Consider the following 20,745-nt stretch of genomic DNA (forward strand, 5'->3'; position numbering starts at 1 on the left):
AGTTCTGCGTGGGGGCAGCTGCAAGGCTGACAGGTCCCAGCCCCCAGGCAGGCCACGAAGATGCGGGGCTGGCACTGTGGTGGGGCACGCGGCTGCAGCACGAGCCACTGGGGCAGTCCCAGGTGCAGAGCCCCGTCCCCACCGCACACAGCGACCGGGGCACAGCCCCTTGCTTGCACTGACCCTGGCCCCCAGGCCGCCTGCCCAGGGGGACCAGTGCACGGCCCTGGAGGCAGGGGCAGCTGTGGGGACGGGAGGGGAGGGGAGTGCGCCCTGCGTCTGCCCCTCCCCAGCCCCACAACACACAGCAGTGCTGGATCCCAAATCCCTCCTGCCATTAAACATTCATTTCCACTTTGCAGAGTAAACGCATCCCCAGTCCTGGGCTTCATTAAAGGGCCAGTGTCTTGGAGAGGGGCCGGGAATCTCCCACCCACACTGAGAAACCTCTGCAAGGGGCACGTCAACGCGGGTCCCTGGCGCCTGTCCCTGCCCCACTCAGCAGCACAATCCCAAGATGGCCCAGGCATCTGGCACCCCTGGGAGGAGCACGGGCACACCTGTGAGCACTGCTGCACACGCCTCGTGCTCAGTGCCGCTGGCCAGGGGCCAGGCAGGAGCAGGCCCCTTTGGCTCTGGGGAAGAAGCAGAAGCACATTTTTCCCCCCAGCTCTGAGGCCGCACCCGGCGGCCCCACGCCCTAGCCCAGGCTTCGCTTGCTGCCAATGCATTGGTGGCCAGGGTCTCGGCCAAGGCCAGGTCTCTGCACCGAGGGGGGAGGGTCCTGGGACCGCTCTGCTCAGACCAGCACAGCTGGACAGAGCCTGGGCCCAGCCCCCAATCGCAAGGACAGGTGCCTTCCCAGCACTGGAGGGAGCTGCCCTGTGCACGGGGACGCTGAGCCGTCCTTGCAGACAGAGGCAGCAGAGCAAAGAGCTCACTGCATATCTGCCAGGCCGCAGGGCTGGCACCAGCTGCGACTGCCGCCAGACAGCTCCACCATGCACTGCTGCCCAGGCACTCAGGACACCTCCCTGGCACCCCGTGCAGAGCCATGCTAGCCAGTCGTGCACCTTCCCAGACAGCCTGACTACGTCCCCACGAGCAATTGCTCTGGCGCAGCCGTGTCCTGCACCCTAGGCAGGCTGTGGTTGTGTGCTACCAGCTCTTCCCTTCACCGCTGCTACCTCCAGCAGAGCCAGGCAGCTGGCAGCAGCTGTGCAGCCCACAGCTGGCGGGAGGGCGGAGGAGGAGGAACAGGAGAGCTGCACGCAGTCTCCAAGCCTGGACCTACCCGGCGGGCCAGGGCCAGTGCTCTGGCCCCACAGGCACTGCCCATGGGCACGTCCAGAGCCAACACAGCCCCAGTGCCTGCGTGAGCCACGGGCAGGAGGCCCTGGGCACGTGCAGGCACACGCTGGGGGCTGGAGCACACACAATACAGGCTGGCGGAGGCGGCTCTTGGAAGACGCCACAGGGCTGCTGTTCTTCTGGAGGCAAGGAGAGCTTGTAAACATCAATTACGCTCTTTCTTCACATCCTCCAAGCCCACAGATGCCGGCACGGCTCAGCTGCAGCACAAGCGCTTTGTTGTGCTCCGCGCGCCCCGCATTCCAATGTGCGCGGCGGAGACGGGCCCAGCGACGCGGCACGCCCCACGGGGACGCAGGCGTGCACGCGCCCCCCGCCGCCACCCGCCATGCTCCCTGCCAGCAGCTGGCAGAGGGGCTGCCCACCTCGCTCAAGGCAGGACCCATGCGCTAGGTGCTGCTGTGCACGCAGCAAAGCCCCGGCCCCTCCCCGGCTGCTCCCAGATCCTTCCAGCAGGCAGAGGAGCTGGCTGCCCAGCCGGTGCACCAGCCATGCCCTGCCTCTCTCCGTGCCCCCATGCTGCTCTCATGCTGGTCTAGAGAGAGGGAGCCAGACGCAGGAGAGGGAGACGGGGCAGGGGCAGGGAGCGTGCCGCACAGCTGCCCGCATGGGGGCGGGCGGGAGCCCAGTGGAGGCTGGTCACAGCCAGAGGGAAGGTGTGTTGTTCTTCATGCCGTATGTTATCAGCAACAGCATGTGCCAGGCCTTTATGGATCTTTTTATGACCATTAATAACAGCGGTGGCTCTGTGCATTACGCTGCGGCTACGGGCAATTAAACCTTGCGCTCAGGGTAGATGCGGGGCCTCTGCAGGGGTCAGGGTGGGCTCCCGGCTGCAGCACTGCACAGGGAGGCACTCACCCTCCTCTGCAGCCCACAGGCCTGGCCACAGCTGGAGAACAGCTCCGGGGCAGGGGGACGTGGCTCCAGTGTACCGACCCCACGTCCCCCACCACAGATGTATCCTGCGCAGGCTGCGACTCCATCTCTGGGGACGGGGGATGCCCGCAGTGCTCTGCAACTATGCTGGCAGCCGAAGTGGGATCGCAGCTGGGCACACAGGGCGGCACATCTCCACAGTCCTGGAGCCGGCAGCTCGCCGAGGGCCATCGGCAGCCTTCGGCCACCAGCCTGCGTGCCCAAAGTGCCGGCTCAGAGCAGCCCCTCTGGAGAGGGCGTCTGTTCTTCCAGCAGCATCAGTGCCTGGAGAAGAGCCAGCCCAACCCCTTCGCAGCGCAGCATCTAGCAGGAGGGTTTCAGGGCCATGGAGTCGAATCCCAGGAGCTCGGAGTCCCAGAGCAGCTCCACGGTGGGCCCCAGCCGGGGGCACCCTCCCGGGGATGCAAGGCAGGAACCAGAGCGCTGGCGTGACCCGAGCTCCAGGGCTCTGCACTCTCCGTCCTATGCCCATGTCTCCAGGGGCCCAATCATGGGCCTCTGCCCAAAGCTGTACCCAGCCCTTACTCAGGCTAAGCCCCCCCAGCACCCATGCGAGTCCCACCTGCATGCAGGAGGGGCAGGGAGCTGCCTCTGGACAGCAGCCCCCCTCCCAGCCCCGCCCCACCAGGGAGGGGTGCAAAGCACTCGTACGCGGCGCTGACAGCGCAGGAAGGGCACCGGGGCCGGCTGGGACAGGACCCGGGGAGGCAGCTGTGTCTCCTCCTGGAGCAGCCTCAGGCCTGCCGCAGGACAGCCTTCCCCACGGCCTCCATTCGCAGAAGAGAAGGGCCACTGCGCCCGTCTGGCCTCGCTCGTGCCCATCCACCACTGGCAGCTCACACGAGCTGCTTGGGGGGCACCAGGTGCACCTCCCCCAGCCCCGGGTTTCAGAAGCCATGTGCCTCGGCACAAGCACATGCACACACGCATGCATGCACACCCTAGCTCTTACACCTGTGTGCACACGACAGGCAGCCTGCTCATCGCTCCTGCTCTCATTGCTCAGCAACAGCAGAACGGGTCTGGTTCAAACCTGCACAAGCTGCCTCCCCGGGGCCCAGAGCAGCACGGAGAAATGTCAGCCTGACGGGAAGCGACTGCACAATCGACTCGCGGGGACCAGTCATCCCAGTGCGCGCCACAGCATCCGCGTGGCACAGCCCCGTCCAGGGCCCCAGCCCCTGCCACAGGACCCGCTGGGGAGGGGAGCCAGGCGTGCTGGGCCCAGCCGCGTGCTGCCAGGACACAGCGCTCCTGCCGATGCTCGATAAATTCCTGGTGCTTCACTGCACGCCCTGTGCCTTCAACCTCTGATTAAGACTGAAGCCTCTTCCCTCCCCAGCAAGCGAGGCTGCAGTTAAAGGTAACGAGCGGCCTGGCCGGGAGGGCAGGAGAACACACGCCCCAACAAGGCACTGCTCGGCACCGGGCCGTCGGAGCATCATCTGCTCGGGATTTACAGCCGGCGCATTTTACAACAGCTCCATTACCAGTTATTAAGGAACGGAGTAGCTTCTCCTGCGCGTTCGTTAAATATTAATAGAACATTTATAAACCGATCCTTAATTTAAAGTGTTACCTTTAATCAAAGCCCTGGTGATAACAACACAGCCTTTGGTAGAGCCCCTCCGGTAGCATTTAAGCTTCTCACACGGAAAGCTTGGCGCGCCTGTGGGCAGGCTGCTGCGCTGGGCTCGGCGCCGGCCGGAGCAGCCGATGCTGGCAGCTCTGAGCAGGGCCCCCTCCGAGCACTGCCCAGTCAGCCGCCCCGACCCCCCAGGCTGCACGGACCAGCCACTGCACCTGTGCCTGGCCCCAGGAGACCAAGTCCCTTGCCCGGCGGCCACTAACCTGTCTTGCTGTCCACCGTGAAGTGCTGCTCGCCGTCCAGCACGCTGTACACCACCCTGGCACTGCTGCCATACGTGGGGTCATCAGCGTCCGACGCCATCACCTGCATCACAGACGTGCCTGGGCCGGGGAGACAAAGCAAAGCAGAGGGATGAGCGTGAGCAAGCTGGGCCGAGGGAAGCGGGCTGCAGGACCATGCACAGCGCTGAGAGCTAGCAGGGACAGCACCCCTTCCTCAGGGGAGCAGGATGGGATGGATGCTGCTGTCTTGGGAGGAGCTGCTGAGAGGGCATCGCTCTCGAGCCTCGGTGTCTGGGGGGCTGGGGACAGGACACGCTGCCCTGGGAAGGGGCTGGGAGGTCTGCATGGCGCCCAGGGGCAGGGACATCACAGCCCGGCTGCCCCTTCAGGTACTGCCAAAGGGCAGTCTCCCCCGGAGATAAAGCCCCCTGCGTGTGGCTACAGGGGGGTGGCCGAGCCCGGGGCGGTCACGGCAGCACCAAGTTCCCTCTGCCGCAGCCTGCACAGAGGCCGGGGGCCATTGCAGACGCCCCCACTTCCCGAGGCCTAGACAAAGCAGCACGTCCTCATGCTCCACACGTAGCAGGGCAGGAGCAGTATAAATTGGATAAAAGTCCATCAAACGGCTGCAATTAAGTTATTGATTTTCAACGCTGCCTCATTAAACAGGGTGCTTCGCACTGACTGTCCCTGTGATGGCTCTAATTTGACATCATGTTCAATTTGACAAAGGCAGGACCCTGGACGTGAGCTGGGGCGGGGATGGAGGAGGCAGAGCCAGGCAGGGGCTGGGGGAGGCGGGAGGAGCAGCCGATTCCCCTGCACCAGGAAGATGGCACAGCCGTACCGCGAGGCCACGCAGCAGCGTCGCCCTGCTGACAGACCCTCCCCACCAATGCCAGGCACCACGGTGGCAGCACCAGCCCACACGGCAGGCTGGGGCCCAGCTCAGGATGGGATGTGCCGATCATGGGATGCATTTGCCTTTGGGCAGCGCCCGGGGCCGAGGAGCTCACTGCCTCGGGCTGCAAAGCTCAGACCAGGCTGGGCCACGAGAGCAGGCGCTGTGGGTGGCCCTGCATGCCCGCCAGCTGCAGCGGCCTGTTTCGGCTCTGCTGCGTGCCCACGGCTCCCTGCCAGGCCTATCCAGAGCCGGAGGCAAGGCTAGCTCACTGCCCGGCTCTGTGGACACAGGCACTGCCAGCTGGCACTGGGCTGCCCCTTGCCCTCCCCCTCCGCTCCACCTGGCCCCCAGCCACTGCCCGACATGAGCCTGGCACCTGCAGTGTGCTCCCCACCCCCTGCTCAAGGCGAGGGCTCGGGAGCACTGCTGCTCCGCATGTGACAGACAGGCCTGGATCATAAAGGAGGAATCACCCTGTTTGGATGTGGCGGGTGCTGGAAGGCAACAGGCAGCAAACCCGACGGGGTTGATGCTCCCAGGGCCCCCAACTCTGTGCCTTTCTCCACCCCTTGTGCCCACACCTGGTGCGCAGCCACTGAGGGCCCCAGGCCAGGGGGAGCATCAACCCCCATTGCAGGTCTGGGGACAGAGACAGCCCCTGCCGCTGGTGGGGGGCCTGCAGCACAGAGGACCGGGCTCCTGGCCCCATCCCGGCCAGACCCCCACCGCAGTGCCGGCAGGAGGACCCAGGAGTCCTGGCTCCCGTCCCTCACTGCAGGCGTCAGGCCCCCGCCCGGAGGCAGGCGAGCCTGCAGCGAGGACAGCATGTACCTTCCTTCGTTGACTGAGTTTCCTGGCATCTGCCTTCGCCATAAAAGATACAATAAATAAAACCCAAACATCCATCACCTGCGGCAGCGTGGGCCCCGCGACCAGGAATCCTGAGCTCGCGCCCGCAGAGATAATTAGCCACGTAAAATGAGCTTGTGGCAGAAAGCCATCTTGGTTTCTCCCCAAAATCTCTGCCCTGTGACAATGTGATCAAGATGGGCCAGCACAGAGGAGTCACACCTCAGCCTGTCCCTTTAGGGAACCTGAGCTGGCTGCAGTCCTGGGGGAGGGGGAACCTGCTCCCTCTGCCCACGGGACTGGCATCCGCCACCGGGGTGGGGGGCATCTACCTGGGGGCTGGAATCTGCCCGGTAATAGGTGATGTATTTCAAATTGGTTGGCCGACAGCCAACTGGGGCTGACCTCCACTGGCCCAGGTGAATGAGGTCACAGGGGCTATATAGGTTGGGGGGGGAGGAGGTGCTCTCTCTCTTCGGCCATGAGGCGAAGCAGCAGCCATGCCGGGGACACAGAGGAGCTTTACCATGTGAAACTAGCTCTCTCTCCCCCAAAACTCACGAGCAAGGAACCGCCTGCCTCCAAAGGGAAACTTCACCGGCCTTTGGAAGATACTTGTGAGTAAGCTACTCAATCTGATTAGATATTTAGCTGGCAGTAACACAGATGTGTGATCAAAAGGCTACCTCAGCCACACTGTTTGCTCTTTAGGATTTCTAAAATATTGCTCAATCCTGTACCCTAGTTTCCCCTACCCCTTGTAATCAATAAAGTTCTCCTTTTTGACTGGTGTGGGAGACTTATTGAGGGGTGGGTCTAAATTATGCCTAAGAGACCCCTTAGGTTTGTGGACTAAGGGAGACTTTTTGTACTTTTTGCCCCGACTTGGGGAAGTGCCCCAAGTGCCTGTACTGGGTCGAGTACCCGTAGGACATTAGGCCTGTGTTTCCCTGAGGACACAGGGCCAAGACAGTCCCTTCTCAGGGTGGTGGTGGCGACGTTACCCCCAGGCTAGCGAGTGTGCTCCGGGAAGGGGGTCAGCCAGACATGAGGCGCCCCAGGGAGGTGCTCGGAGCCGGGAAGGTGGTCTGGCACAGGGAGGTGAGGGCTCAACGCGGGAGCGCCCCCTACTGGCCCGCCACAGAGCTCAGGGCATGAGCCCCTCCCTCGCCGCTGGCCCCATCTACATAACAGTTAATGGCTCGGGCACAACCTCCCCGACTCTCTGGCTGCAAGGGTGAGACGTGCTGTGGCTGATGGAGCAGGAGCTGCCCTGCCCCCGTGAAGCCTGGACGGATGGACGGACGGACTGGCCCACACACAGCCTGAGCCGGCTCCGCCGGGGGTCACCCCCACTCCTGGAAGACCCCTGAGCGCGAACAAGGGTCCAAGCAGCCCTCGGCCCCAGCAGGGATGATCAGGAGGGGCAGGGCGGGCTGCAGGAGGGAGAGGATTCAGCCCCTGACATGGCTGATACCTGCTCCAGCTGGCGGGGGCCAGACCCCTGCTCAGCACCCAGGGGTGGGGGAAGATCCTGGGGGGCGGTAAGCAGCATCCCCCTTGCCAAAGGATCCCCCCACCACCACCACTGCTGCTGCAGAGCCAGCAGGGCCGCGGCTCAGCTCCATGCCTGCTTCCGGCCACGTGCACCCCTCGGCGGCTGCCGCAGATCCGCAGCGGCCCTGGCTGAAGTACCCCACCCCGGAGCAGCACAGAGGGGGTCCTGGGGCACAGGGGCAAGAAGCCCAACAGGCCCTGCCCCACGGCCGAGTCCTGCAGCCCCCTCAGCCCTGGCCCGCGTGCACGCTCCCCCCACACCGCCAGCTGCTTCGCTCAGTGCATTAGACAGTCTGAGCCGCCGTCCCCGGGGACTGCTTAGCCGTGGCTCCGACAGAGGATCTGGTTGATGGGAAGCCTCTGCCTTTGCGCAGCGCTTGTCCAGAGACATTAGCGAGCGCCTCTCCTGCCCGCCAGGGAACACGGCGTGGAGAGCGGGGCTGCGTGGGACCGGCGGCGCGGGGCAGGCCTCCGCTTCTGCCCCACTGTGCTGCAAGCACGGCCCCTCGCTCGGCGCTGCTGGGGCCCAGCACAGGGTCCCTGCCAGCAGCAGTGCCCACCGCCCTGGTAGGCACCTGCTACACCAAGGCCACGCTGGAGAAGGGGCTGAGAGGCTGACCCTTGGTGCCCCAGGGCAGGGCTGAGCTCCAGTCGGGGCCCAGCCCAGCCCAGCCCAGCCCAGCCCAGCCGCCAGGAGCGGCTCCTGCTCTGCGAGGTGCTGGCCTAGAGAGGAGAGACGCTGTCTAGGCTACCTGCCCCAGCTACCATGCATCGTCCCCTCCTGCCCCGCGCCTCAGTGCATCTCAGCACAGGCTGCTGTGCGGCCCCTGCCCCGAGGGGCCACAGCAGGGCCTGCGCTGCCCCAGGGCTCGGCACCACCTCCCTGCCACTCACCCGGGGCAAATTCCCTCTAGGTGCCCCTGGGACCTTGTTATCCATGCTGCTCTGGGCCTGCTGCGCCCGCTCCAGCAGTGCTCAGCTACAATACACATCACCAGGCAAATGCAGCCCGCTCGGATGCGGGGGGAAGGGGCCTGGGCGCCTGCCCACCCCTATCCCCACCTGGGGCGCTCTCCTCCGGGCAGTAACAGGCTGGGAAAACCCTCTCTGGCCTCCTGCATGCCAGGGCTGGGCACCCTGGAGCACGTCCATGCTGCCGTTGGGAAGGGAACCCAAGCCGAGCTGTGCCTGGCCCTGGCAGGGAGCCGTGACTTGGTGCAAGCACTGGCACCGACAGCACCCATCACCCAGGGGCAAACAGGCAGGAACCTGCTTGGCTGCAGCTGGGCCTGGAAAAACACGGGGCTAATGACACCTGGCAGGGATGGCCAAGCCCTCGCTGGTGCACAGCAGGACGAGGACTTCTGCTGGGCGCAGCGGCACCCTGGGTAGCGCAGCCCGCAGGCAGGCAGGGCCCGGCACAGCCAGCACTGGGGGTGGGAAACTTGCACTGGTGCAGCTGGGAGCCACAGGGTCCAGCCCTGGACTCTGCTGAGGACGGCCGCAGCGCGCAGCGGGTCCTGGAGCTGCAGCCGCACCACGGCCCCGGAGCAGGGCTGGCAAAGTGTGGCTGGCATTAGCCCACCAGTGCCGCGGACGGCTGACACGTGGGTCCCTGGCCCGGCTGCCTCCAGCCTTGGCTCGCATTTCAAGCGCTTGGTATTAAAAATTAAAACCCACCTGTCGGATTGCCTGTAAACGCTCTGATTACACATTAAACAAATCCCTTTCCTCTGCTTCCAGTGGGAAGATTAAATGATCCCTCCCGGCAATCAGCGCTGGTGCCGAGTCGGGGCTTGACCCCATGCTTTCTTTCTGTGCCACCAAATCGCCTCTAGTCTGGACTGCCAAGCCTCACTGCGGTGGGGCAGGGGAGCGCAGGCCTTGCACCCTGGGCCCCGGAGCCGCCCTGCAGCCCCTGCGCCAGGCCGCAGGCCTCGCACCAGACGGCCGCATAGGCGGGGCTCGGGCCTGGCATGGGAGATGCTGGCAGCTGCTCGCACCCCAGGGAGCTGGGGAACGGTGCCGTGATGCAAAGGATTTTAGAGCCTGCTGTCAGGAGGAGAAGTGCCTGCGGCTCCCAGGCGCTCGGCCAGCCGCCCACGGTCTGTCCTCCTGCCTCCGTATGAGCCCGTGTCCCCCCGGCCTGCCCTGCCCTGCCCCGCTCTGGCTCCACCAGCCTTGCCTGGGACCAGAGCAGCCCTCCGCTCTCCAGAGACCCTGGCGGGACACCTGCCGCAGGACGTCCCGGCCAGGGCCAGGGGCAGGATCCGATCCAGTTCCAGCCCCAGGCGCAGGTCTGAGCCCCGCTCCGGCAGCAACACCAAGAGCGACAGTGCTCCAGCCTGCACCGTCGACCTGCCCCCACGGCGAGACGGGTGCCTCGGCGCCGCAGCAGCCCCAGGGGGTCCAGGGCCCGCCCCGTGGACACGGGCAGGGCTCAGCCCAGCACATGCCTGCCTCTGCGGGCCCCAGGGCAGGAGGAGAGGGGCTGTGTGGCCAAGGCTCCCAGCTCCTCTCTGGCACTCTCCTCTTGCTCCCTGCTGGTTTGAATTTCCTAGTAGATCCTGGGAAAGTGGATGCCTTTTCCCCCCAATTAGCCCTCCTTCGTTATGCAAACACTGGCCTTTGATCTGGTCCCTTTACTTTAGTCTCCTCTGTGTCCGGGACAGGCCGCTTGTGGCCTGGGTGCGGAGCTGGGCTGGGTGCGGAGCTGGCAAAGCAAAGCAGCGAGCTCCCACCGGGATGACCCTGCCCATGCTCAGCACCACTGTGCAATGCAGCCCTGCAGGCACAGACTGCTCCCGGCAGCTCCACGCCGCCCCGCGGACGACCCTGCCGCAACAGGACCTCGAGCAGGCAGCTCGCAGGCACCGAGTGGGTGCGGGCGCCCATAGGTCTGGGGGGCAGCGCTGGCTCCCAGGCCTGGGCTCGTCCCCGGCTTGCAGCACGTCAGTGCTGCTCCAAACACTTCTCCCCACTTTCAAGTTCTGAGCACTTTAATTTGCAGGAATCGCCTGCTTTCATGTTGCGGCGCCACGCGTCTCCCTGCCTCTGATCTCCGATTTCGCACAGACACGTCTCCTTTGATACGTCTTGCTCACATCAGCCTCTGATCAGGCAGCTCCATAATTGTGAGTGATTTTCAAAGCAGCCGGAGCCCCGTCTGGAGCATGGAGTCGCCAGTCCCCTCCCTTCCTAAAAGTTGTTGAAGCAAAATAAATTAATCTAATTCCCCACAGCCCTTCAGGAGCAGGACGGCTCTGGTGCTGCTGTGGGTGCCAACACCCCGGCTGGCGGCACGGCCATGGATGGGGAGAAGCCTCGTTGCGGGGCGCCGAGCAGCTCGGGGTGCCAGGCAGTTCCCACAGCAGCTCCCCGTCTGATGACTCCTGCGAAGATGCCAGAGGCTGTTGCACAGCTCCTTAACAAGCCAGCTAACAAACAAGCTGCATTTGCTATATCCAGAAATGCCCCACATGCCATGCTGCATGGGGCTGAGGCTGCGCTGCCCCCACCAGCCGCGTGCCCCTGCGGGTGCTCACGGTACCATGGCCCAGCCCCCTTTCCTAGCATGAACGAGCCTCTGCCCATGGCAGACCTGCAGAGAGGGGCGCTGGCCCCTCTGCCGCCGGGGCAGGGCTGCCAGCAGCCCCCTGCCCTGGCATCAGCAAGGCTCAGGGATGCTGCCTCCTTGCAGGGCCTCTGGGCCTTCCCAGCTCCACCGGCTGCAGCTCCTCCCGCACTTCCGCGCACCTGTCACTCTTCCCCCTTTCATCCGCTGCCGACTCCCCGGAGGGACCTGCCTTATCGTTTGATGTCAGTCAGTCTTTTGCAGGCTCTGTCTTGTGCCTTGATGCAGCCTTTGGAGAGCACTGATTTACAGCTCCCGGCCACAGCGCCAGTGCATGCGCTCCACCTGCTCGCCCCACACCGGCAGCCACCTCGGTGAGCACGGGGTGCCTGGCCCAGACAGGGAGCCGCATGGCACCCCAAGCAGGAGCCCGAGGGGTCAGAGAGCAAGAAACCACGGCTGGATCTGGGGGCCTCCAACTGTGCCGGGTAACGAGGCAGAATGTCTCTCAGCCCCAGGCAGGGAACGAGGGCAGCCACGTGCAGTACCCATCAGCTGGGGGCCCCCCAGGCCACAGGGGGTCTGTACTTGGATTGGAGACAGATGGTGACTTGGGCGCTAGCTGAAGCCTGTGGACAGGGAACACAGCCGACCCCCTTGCCTAGCCCTGGAGACACGTAGGCATCATGGAAGGATTGCCCGCACCCAGACAACCATCACCTCTGTGCCACAGAGCCAAGGCCGGGGGGCAGGAATGGGATGGGTTTGTGCCTCAGACAAGACAGACATGCATGAGGTGGACAGAAGGGAGGGCGATCCAGGGCCGTGACACCCCAGCAGCAATGGCCTGCTCCGGTGCATGCCGCAGGAGGCTGCAGAGGGGGTGGCACAGGGAGCCCAGGGCTGGAAGAGCACGACTACAGCGGCACAAGAGAACTTGCACGTGCGAGGACCGTGCGTGGCCAGGCCACTCCGCTGGCTTGGGGCAACGGGCTGGTTCAGCCTTCCACCCCCCGGCACCCACAGGAAGCCGGGAGGGCTGCAAAGTGCAGGGCAGGGACACCAGGCGCAGGAAACAACCAGCAACTCTGCCCACCCTGTCTGCTCTCAGCCCCCAGGCGCGGGGTGGTGGGAGGACACCCCAGCTCAGCACCTGGCCCGCTCCACGGTCAGCTGCTTGCCAAGGTGAGAAAGGCCGTGAGGAGCCAGCGTGCTGGGGCTGCACAGGCTGGGAGAGCCCAGCCCAGGACGGATGGGTGCTCGGCAGATGCCGGCGGCCTGTGCAGATGGGCAGAGATGAGCCGGGGAGCGCAGGCACTTGCCAGACATATGTGGCCAGGGGCAGAGCGAGACACTGTCCCCGCAGCTGCCACTGCCTCCTCCGTGCACCATGGGCAAGGGCCGAGGGCCTGCTCCTGCAAGCCTGCCCCAAGACCCGCGCAGCGCTGCTGGAGCACAGCCAGCATCCGGCGCAGCCGTCCCCCGTGCCAGGCCGCCAAGCTGAGCTGCACGCCTGGCCCCAGCCAGCGCTCAGCACGGAGGATTTATTTACTTGTTTTCCTGACGACGCCTTATTTATTCTCCCTTCCTGGCTCCCCCTAGCTCCGGTCGCGGCTGGAATCCCCAGGATTTACGGCCGGCCACGGTGCCGTACCCGAGACGCGCGGCGCAGCAGCGGGGACCTACCTACGGGCGACAGCTCGGCCACGCTGCCGATGTAGGGCCCCTCCAGGAAGCGGGGCTCGCTGTCATTGATGTCCTGCACCTTGATGATGAACTCGGACTCGGGCTCCAGCAGCTGGTCGGTTTGGCGGTCCCGGGCCTGAGCCCGCAGCGTGTAAAATGTTTTCTGCTCCCGGTCCAGGCGCTCGGTGGCATGGATGTCGCCCGTGACCTCGTCGATGAGGAAGATGGTGCCTGCGCCTTCCCCGGAGATCGTGTACTTGATGGAGCCGTCCCCCTCGTCTGAGTCCGAGTGGATCTGCCAAGGGAGGAGCAGAGCGAGAGGGTTAGCACAGGCCCGAGCCTCGCTTGCTGCTCCCACGCAGGAGCCCCTGGCTGCACAGAGCCAGAGGCAAGGGCAGTGCCACGCAGACAGCAGTGCCCAGGCTTGGGCACAACCTCCTGCTCTGACCCAGTCCCGCACTCACGCGACGTGCCGCACGCACCCAGCCCCTGCCCATCCTCACACAGGCCAGCTGGGCTCGGGCACACAAACACCACCCTAGAGAGGGTCAAACCCAGTCCGTTCCACTGACTCGCTGCGCAGCCTCCGCCCAGCCACCAAACAAGCCACGCAGATCAGCCCACATGGCTCAAGCTGGCCGAGCACCAAGAGTGCAATACGACAGGTACCGGGGGATGGAGATGGGGTGCAGCACCAGCCCCCTCAGGCCCCTTTGTGCTACGCTGCGAAAGGGCTCACGCCAGACCCCCACCAGCTCGCTGCCCCTGGGCCTGCTACGCCACGGCGCAGGCGCAGGCACTGGCTCTCCCTGCCGGCACCGCTCCAGCTCTTGCCTGCTTCGCGGGCAGCCCGTGCTGCCGGAGCTGCTCTGCTCTCCACCCGGGAGCTCGTAAACACGCCGCACGTCAGGCACAGACTACCCGGCCTGGCTGCAGCCGGCAACAAATGGAGCGGCTTGCCCGGCGTTCAGAGCGAAAAACAGCCCCTGGGGAAGCTGCTTTTGTGGCCAACAATTTCCTCTTCATTTTCTAATTAAGACCATATTTGAAACAAGGGAGGGAAAGGGTAAACAGCAGCTCCCCGCAGAACTGGCGCTGCCTGGAATCCAGGCCAGGCGGCCGGAGATAATTTTATTGGTGGCATTAAACTGAGTTATGAGGTTTTTACAATCCAGCCACTTATGAGAAATCTATTAACAGTAACTGGACAGGCAGAATGCATCTCTACGGAGAGCGGCGTGGGCATTAATTGGGACCATCCATAACGGGACAGGCCCCCGGAAAGGTTTCATTAGACGCCTTCATTTACTCCCCACAATTTCTGCTGAGAATCAGCAAAGTTGCCAAAAAAAAAAGAGCCGTCCATTAATCGGCTAATGAAATATGAAAATGTTTATGGGCCATTCAATCTTCCAAACTGCAGTTCTATAATCCACCTTCCAGACACACAGCTCCACCAGCAAGAATTTATACCAGAGCTGCCTCTTTTTACGACGCCTTCATTATATTTGTCTTGTTAGATACAGTTTATATATTTATTTATTTCATGAGTGAGGTGCCCACACATTAGACAATTCAGTGCCTTTTACACATCATCTGTATATTACCACTCGCTTCAAAATACTTGCCCAGTGCCAGGAGGTGCATCTGCCTGCCTGCCATCACCTAGGAAATGCAACCGCCCACCAGAAACCACCCCTGCCTGCCCGTGACTGCAGAGAGGACACCTCGAACCCTTTTCTAGCACAGCCTAAGTCCCGTCGCTCAGGGATGGCGCTGCACCTTGGGCATCCCCCCCCCACCGCTGCAGCAGCACGGCCCCTTGGCCCCATCGCCTCTGGGCGCCCAGCGCAGGGGCTGGTCCACGTCCCCGCTGATGCCACCAGCCAGCTCAGGCTCAATCACGGGCACACAGCCGTCAGCACATCCCTGTCGTGAAGGCCACCGCCCCGGAGCAGCCGCCAGCAAACACACAAACCAGAGCTGGGAAGGGAAGCAGAGCCTGCACCCCAGGGGCTTGGAGATTGATTTATCAGGGAAAATTAAATGCTCAATCTGCAGCGTCTGGCCCCACTGCTCCTGATGGGGAGGGTGGGGAGCCACAGGGCACCAGGCCAGGGCATGCCCAGGCATGTGCTGTGCTAGGAAGGGGTGCTGGCGTTGGCGCCCGGGCCCAGGGTGCAGGCAGGTGCCCCAGGCAGACAGATGGTGCAGCCAACAGGCTGGCGCAGAGCACCCACAGCCGGACTGCAGAAATGCCACGAACTATGAGCCCTGCACCCCATTGCACGCGCTCCCCGGATTGCTCCTCCCTTGCACGGTTGCTGGAGGGCCTCGGCAGAGCGCCGGAGGGGTGGACGGCACCAGCACAGGGCACGTCTGCCTCTGGCTCTGGCTGTGCCACTGCCTCCCGCCCACCTCCGCCCTCACCCCCCTTTGCACCCGGGACAGGGCTACGTGCCCAGGAGATGGCAGGATCCAGGGCCAGTATCAGCCCCTCTGCCGAGGGACCAGGCAAACACGTCTGGGCAATGCCAGGCAAGGGCCCCTGGCAAGCAGACAAGAACCTTTCACCGGCTCTGTCTGTTAAAGAGGGAAATTGTTTCCCTGCCCAAAAGGGCTAAAAACAGGGATTTTACGAGGCCATTAATTACTTCCTACTAATTAATTCAAAATTAAATGTGAACAGAGGTGCATTTTCCTTATGAAAAGCGATTAAGCAGAAAGCACAGATACACAAATAAAACATGACGCTGGGACTGAGGAAGAAAGAAAATCAAATAAAAACTGGCCCGTAATGAAGGCGCACTCTCTGTTTGCTCCAACTCATAAAGCCCGAGTTCATCAATTTTCTTTAAATATTAGCAACTTAATTAAATCTGCTTTTTTCCCTTTAATCCCCATCTCTATCTAAAATAGATCTGTCCACATGCAGAAGTTTGGAGCTAGTGCTGACCCCATAATTCTATTTAAAAAACCCAAAGAAATCCACATCAAACTGACAGCGGCCTCAGGGGAAATTACAGTTCAGAAAAAGGATTAGCCAAAGAGCCCAGATTGTATGGAAATGTTATTGGACCTCCAAAGAGCCCGGGCAGGGGCGGAAGGGGCACCGCAGGGCTGCGCCTTCCCGGCAGGGGGTGCCAGCGGGCGTGGGGCCAGGGCACTGCCTACGAGAAGCTCACAGCCCTCCAGGGTGCGGCAGGGGCAATGCGGGCGCCTGCGGCAGGGGGTTCCTGGCCACCCCAGCCCGGGCTCTCCCTGGAGGGGCGCAGAGGGGAATGGGCAGGAGAGGTTCCCAGTGATTACAGCCCCAGCCTGGAGCAGGGGCAGAGCAGGCTGCCCCTGGCCCCCAGCCCCTCCCGCACAGGCACTGCAGCACGGAGGCAGGAGGCCTGGCTGTGGGGCGCCGATCCAGGCACCCCCCACCCAGGGCTCCCCCAGCAGGAGCTGCGGCATGACCCGCGGGGGTGACAGCCATGCCGTGCCAGCTGCGCCCGCCTCTCGGAGCGGTGCTGACCGGGAGCGGCTGTGCGTGGCTCTGCTATTTGCTCTGGGCTGGCAGGCAACACAGCGAGCGTGTGGAAAGGGGCTGTAAAATGGGTTAGTTTAGGTTCCCGGGTTCATTTTGGAAATGAGGCTGTTGCTAGGCTACCTCTGGAATTTGACAAGGCCTGATGCTTCGAGTCACTCCCCAGGGGAGCTGTGAATTAACTGTAACTGCAGCGAGCGCCGCCGTGGAGGAGCATGGCTCTGCCGGCAGCTGCGGTGCTTGCTCGCCAGCCTTGGCCCCAACACGTGTTCCTGAGCAAGCAGGCACACGGCCCCGGCCTCCTCCGGAAGGGGGGCAGCGAGGCTGTAGCCTCCATGCTGGGCCTGGCTGGGCATCGGTATGGCCAGAACGAGCCCGCATGCCCGCAGGGCCCAGGCCATCCCCACTGCCACAGGCTTCAGGACGGCCTGCCCACAGCCTTCGGGCCAGTGGTCCTGCTGCATGGCCGAGAGCTGTCCCCAGCACGTGGCTGTGCTTCGGGCACCTCCCCGCTGGCCAGCCCCAGCCCCTTCCTGCCCTGCCCCAGCCCCGGGCAGCCCGGCGGGGCAGGCAGGCACCCCCGTCACTTTACCTTCCCCACGTACAGCGGCTCCGTGCCCGTGTACTCCTCGACCACGAAGAACTGGTTCCACACCCAGCCACGCTTCACGCGGCCGCCCACCAGCAGCACGCTGTCCCCCGCGGGCTCCAGGCCAGGGCTCGCTGCGTCTGTGCGCACGGCCAGGGCCCTCGGCCGCTCCAGGGTACAGAGCAGAAGCGACAGGGTCCACGAGAAGCCCAAGAGCCCCATCCCCTGGGCAGCAGCATGGAGTGGGGCTGGCAGACAGGACGCCGGCATCCTCTGGGCGCCACCACGGTGCGTCTCGCCAGCCCGCAGGGGGTCTCTGCGCCCGCCGGGACCCTGCTGTGGCAGCCAGACCCCTCGCAACCCCAGCGGGCCAGGAGTCACATGTCGGCCCTCAGGGCCCCGCTGCGGACAGCGACAAGCAGTCCTGGGCCAGCCCCGCGCAGGCTCCGTGCCTGGAGAGAGCAGGTGTTAGCGGCTGCCCGTGGCACTGGATCTGCTGGGCGGGCCGCTGGCAGCAGCCGTGCTGCCTCGGGGGCTGGAGTCCGGACAGCAGCTGTGGCCCCCTCTCCACTCCCCACTCACGAGGTCCTTCAGCATGCGGGGGCAGGGGCACAGCCGTCTGCCAGGACCCGAGGCATCTGCGCCGGGAGCTCGCAGGAAGAGGGGGCGAGCATCTCGGCATGAAGTCCCACGAGGGAGGCACTGGCTGGGGCAGCACGGGAGCCCCTGAATCCGGGAGCAGGCCCAGTGCACACACTGCACTCAGCGTGAGGGCGTTTGTAATCCTTGTTTTCGTGGCTGTTGTTCTCCTGGCTCCAGCGAAGGCTCCTTGGCCCACAGGCTGCCAGTCACCTCCATCTTCTGCTGGGTCACGCGGGCGAGTCCAAGGCGGCCAGCAGTGTCTCCGGGAGCCTGAAAAGGGCCAAGATGTTAGCGATGGCGCAGGAACAGGGCCCACATTCCCCCATGGGCAACAAGCCCTGTGGGGCTGCCACCCCCGGGCCACACATGGGAACCCAGCACAGCCAGAGCCAGGAGGCAGGGACAGCGGGCAGAGGTGGCAAGCTGCGCGGTTCCCTCTCTGCGGCACATCCTGCATTTCACAGGGGCCCCAAGAGCAAGGAGGTCTCAAGCCCCCAAAGCAGCAGCTCTGCACAGCCTGGCTCCATGCTCTGCCAGCCCATGTGCCCCCAACGCCATGCCACCCTGCCCCGCGCCAGACGCAGGGGAGGACACGGGCCAGCGCTGCGGGGAGGCAGCATGCTACTGTGCCCCAGGAGGTGCCTGGAGCTCCCAGGCCTGTTCCCACAGGAAAAGGCTGGTCCGATTCCCAGGGCTGGAGCTGCAACTTGGTCTCTGGCTCCCCAGCTCCCACCCACACAGCCACAACCCGAGCCCCCAAGCCCCAGCCTGGCCCAGCAGAGACACGGAGCTGACCTCGGGGGAAGGAGCATCCAGGGTGGGCTCCAGGCACCCAGGTGCAGAGGCGGCAGCTGGCAAGTGCCACATCAGCAGCCACTTGCAGATCTGCACAGCTGGGACATGACTCCCCCCCCCCCCCCCGGACTCCAAACTCAGGGCAGGCTGCCGCGGTGTCACCCTGGTGCTTCCTTGTCCCAGAACAGCCCCAGGTGCAAACAGAGCCCAGGGCACGGCGGGGGGAGATGCCCCACCTCATGCAGCCCCAGGCCCTCAGCCAGTGCCCAGGGCCCCACACGTGATGCACATGCCATGAGGCATCCATAGGGCCCCATGCTAGAGCTCCCCCCCACCCCCCACACATGTTGTAGCACACACAGCCCGCAGCACGCAGCGTGTGCTCGGGGAACACGGGGCTCCGGAGCATCTCTAGGAAGGATGGAGCGGCTTCACTCGTGTTCCTTCCCGTCTCCATCCCACGCCCTGGGCCCACTCACCGGCAGGCAGGGCTGCAGCGATGCCTCATGTCACGGAGATGCCTCCCGTGCTGCTAGATGCCGGCTGGTGCTTGCCAAGAACGCTCGCTCGCTCGCACTCGGAAGCGCGGTGGGCGCCAGACCCTGTCGTCTCGCCTGCCGACTCAGCCCTCCTACCGGGTGCAGACAGCCCCGAGGTGCTCGTGCCAATTTTGCAGGTTCCCCTGTAAGCAAAGAGCACAGAAGACTGTAAGAGAGGCAGATCTAGTGGGGGAGCTGGACACCCCCGCCTGTACCACACCACATACACTCATCAGCTGGCATGCCTGCACCTCCACCCCGCACCCCCTGCAAGGCCGGGAAAACCACGATGGCACGGCGCGGCGCGGCGTGGTGCAGGGAGCATCCCAGCAGAGGCCAGAGCCAGACTCCCACCGCCCCCCTGACTAGCAGGAAAGGGAGCACGCATGCAGGAAGTCTGGTTTCTCACCACACACATGTGCATGGAGACACTCGCCAGGGCGTGCTCGTGGTGGCAGCAGCCACACCATGTCGCATCACGCATCCTGCATCACTTGCGCCAGGCCACCGCACGAGCTGCAGCCCAGCCCTGCTGGGTGATCAGCCCTGACGCTGCCAGTGCTTCATGAGCTTTGCAAACCGGCCCAAGTGCCAGAGCCACAATCGACGGTTAAAAGCTGGCATCGAGGGGCAGCCTCAGCTCTGCCCTGGCTGGCTCTGCCCCGATAGCTAGCAGGACTCTTCCCCCTCCCTGCCCCCTGCTCACTTCAGCACAGCCTGAGCCCCGGGACGTTCATGGCGCAGTGAATCTGGCCAAGTTGCTAGCAGCTGCCTTCCGCAGGTCACCCCCACCCCAGAGCTGCCCTGGGCATGAAGCAAGATCCAGGGGGGGCCCAGGCCTGCCTGTAGCGTCCCCCTGGCCTGCTTGCTGGCTCCCAGAACCCCGCCCCAGCTCCAGGTGGGGAGGGGAAGGAGCCATGCCAGACAAGGGCACCTCCCTGCCGGTGGCGACTACATCATTCCCGCGAATGCGCTCCCCAGAGCAATGGGGCTGCCCCCAGGAGCCGTGACCACGACAAGAACCAAACGTGGGGCCTTGCACGTGCCCAGGATCACTGAAACATGGGATGCCCTGGCCGTCGGGGAGCAGGCCGGGCTGCCCGAGCACCCTCCCAAGCAGCGACTGGGGGAAAGGAGAGGCGTTCACACGAGAGAGCAGGCGGAGGCCTGCGCTCCAGACGCGAGGCAGCGCCCACGGCCGGAGGACAGCAAGCCTGGGGCCAGGCCCCCACTGGCTGCTGCATGGGCAAGGGCTCAGCTCTACAACGGCGCCGGCATCAAGGAGTGCAAAGCACCACCCCAACCCTGCTCTTTTAAACCCAAGCAGCAACTGCCACGGCCCCGGGCAGCTCCTACGGCCACCGCCACGCACGAGGCACAGCTCTGGCGCTCAGGCCACTTCCCCGGTAAAGCACAGGGCTGAGAAATCAAATGAGGGACGCCCCAAAGCAGGGACGGTCACAGGAGAGACGTGGTCGGGGCTGCTGCGGTTCACAAGGGGCTGGGCCAGCGTTGCTGTGGGAACTGCAACCTTGCCTTCCCCGGCTCAGCCACCGTGCTGCCTCCCGCAGCTCCAGGACACGGCGAGCGGCTGGCCCTGCTCCCGCTGCACCCCCAGCGCCTGCCCCGGAACCGGGATGAGGCCCCGCTCACCCCCAGCGCACATGCCTGAGCCCCTGGGCTCTGCCCTCCCCACCTGGGTGCCGGGGGGCCACGGGGCCTGGCGCCCGGGAGGCGCCGAGCAGCCGGGCCGGCGCTCACTCCCCAGCCTTACACACCACTGGCCCGGGGGCCACTTCCCTGCCACGCGGAGCCGGCAGTTACCGGAGGGAACTTCTGCAGCCGCAGCCAGCCCACATGGCAGCGCCCCAGCATGTGGCGGCGGGCAGGGCTGCG

The 20,745-nt window shown here is 64.4% G+C and overlaps 1 protein-coding gene across 2 annotated transcripts in view; it reads right to left on the bottom strand.

The window, feature by feature from the left end:
- Positions 1–20,745, bottom strand: part of CDH22 (cadherin 22) — a 70,417-nt gene that overhangs the window by 29,751 nt on the left and 19,921 nt on the right. For both annotated transcript variants that reach the window (XM_090020661.1, XM_090020662.1), the window contains exons 2-5: positions 18,790–18,992; positions 16,877–17,785; positions 12,753–13,047; positions 4,162–4,281 (exon numbers count right to left, since the gene is read on the bottom strand). In XM_090020661.1, the coding sequence (XP_089876787.1) occupies positions 4,162–4,281; positions 12,753–13,047; positions 16,877–17,143 (682 nt within the window). In that variant the 5' untranslated portion in view covers positions 17,144–17,785; positions 18,790–18,992. The remainder of the gene's footprint in view (positions 1–4,161; positions 4,282–12,752; positions 13,048–16,876; positions 17,786–18,789; positions 18,993–20,745) is intronic.

Source organism: Crocodylus siamensis, chromosome 10 (assembly GCF_052110815.1).
Source record: "Crocodylus siamensis isolate JL-2025a chromosome 10, ASM5211081v1, whole genome shotgun sequence".
Taxonomy (NCBI): domain Eukaryota; kingdom Metazoa; phylum Chordata; order Crocodylia; family Crocodylidae; genus Crocodylus; species Crocodylus siamensis.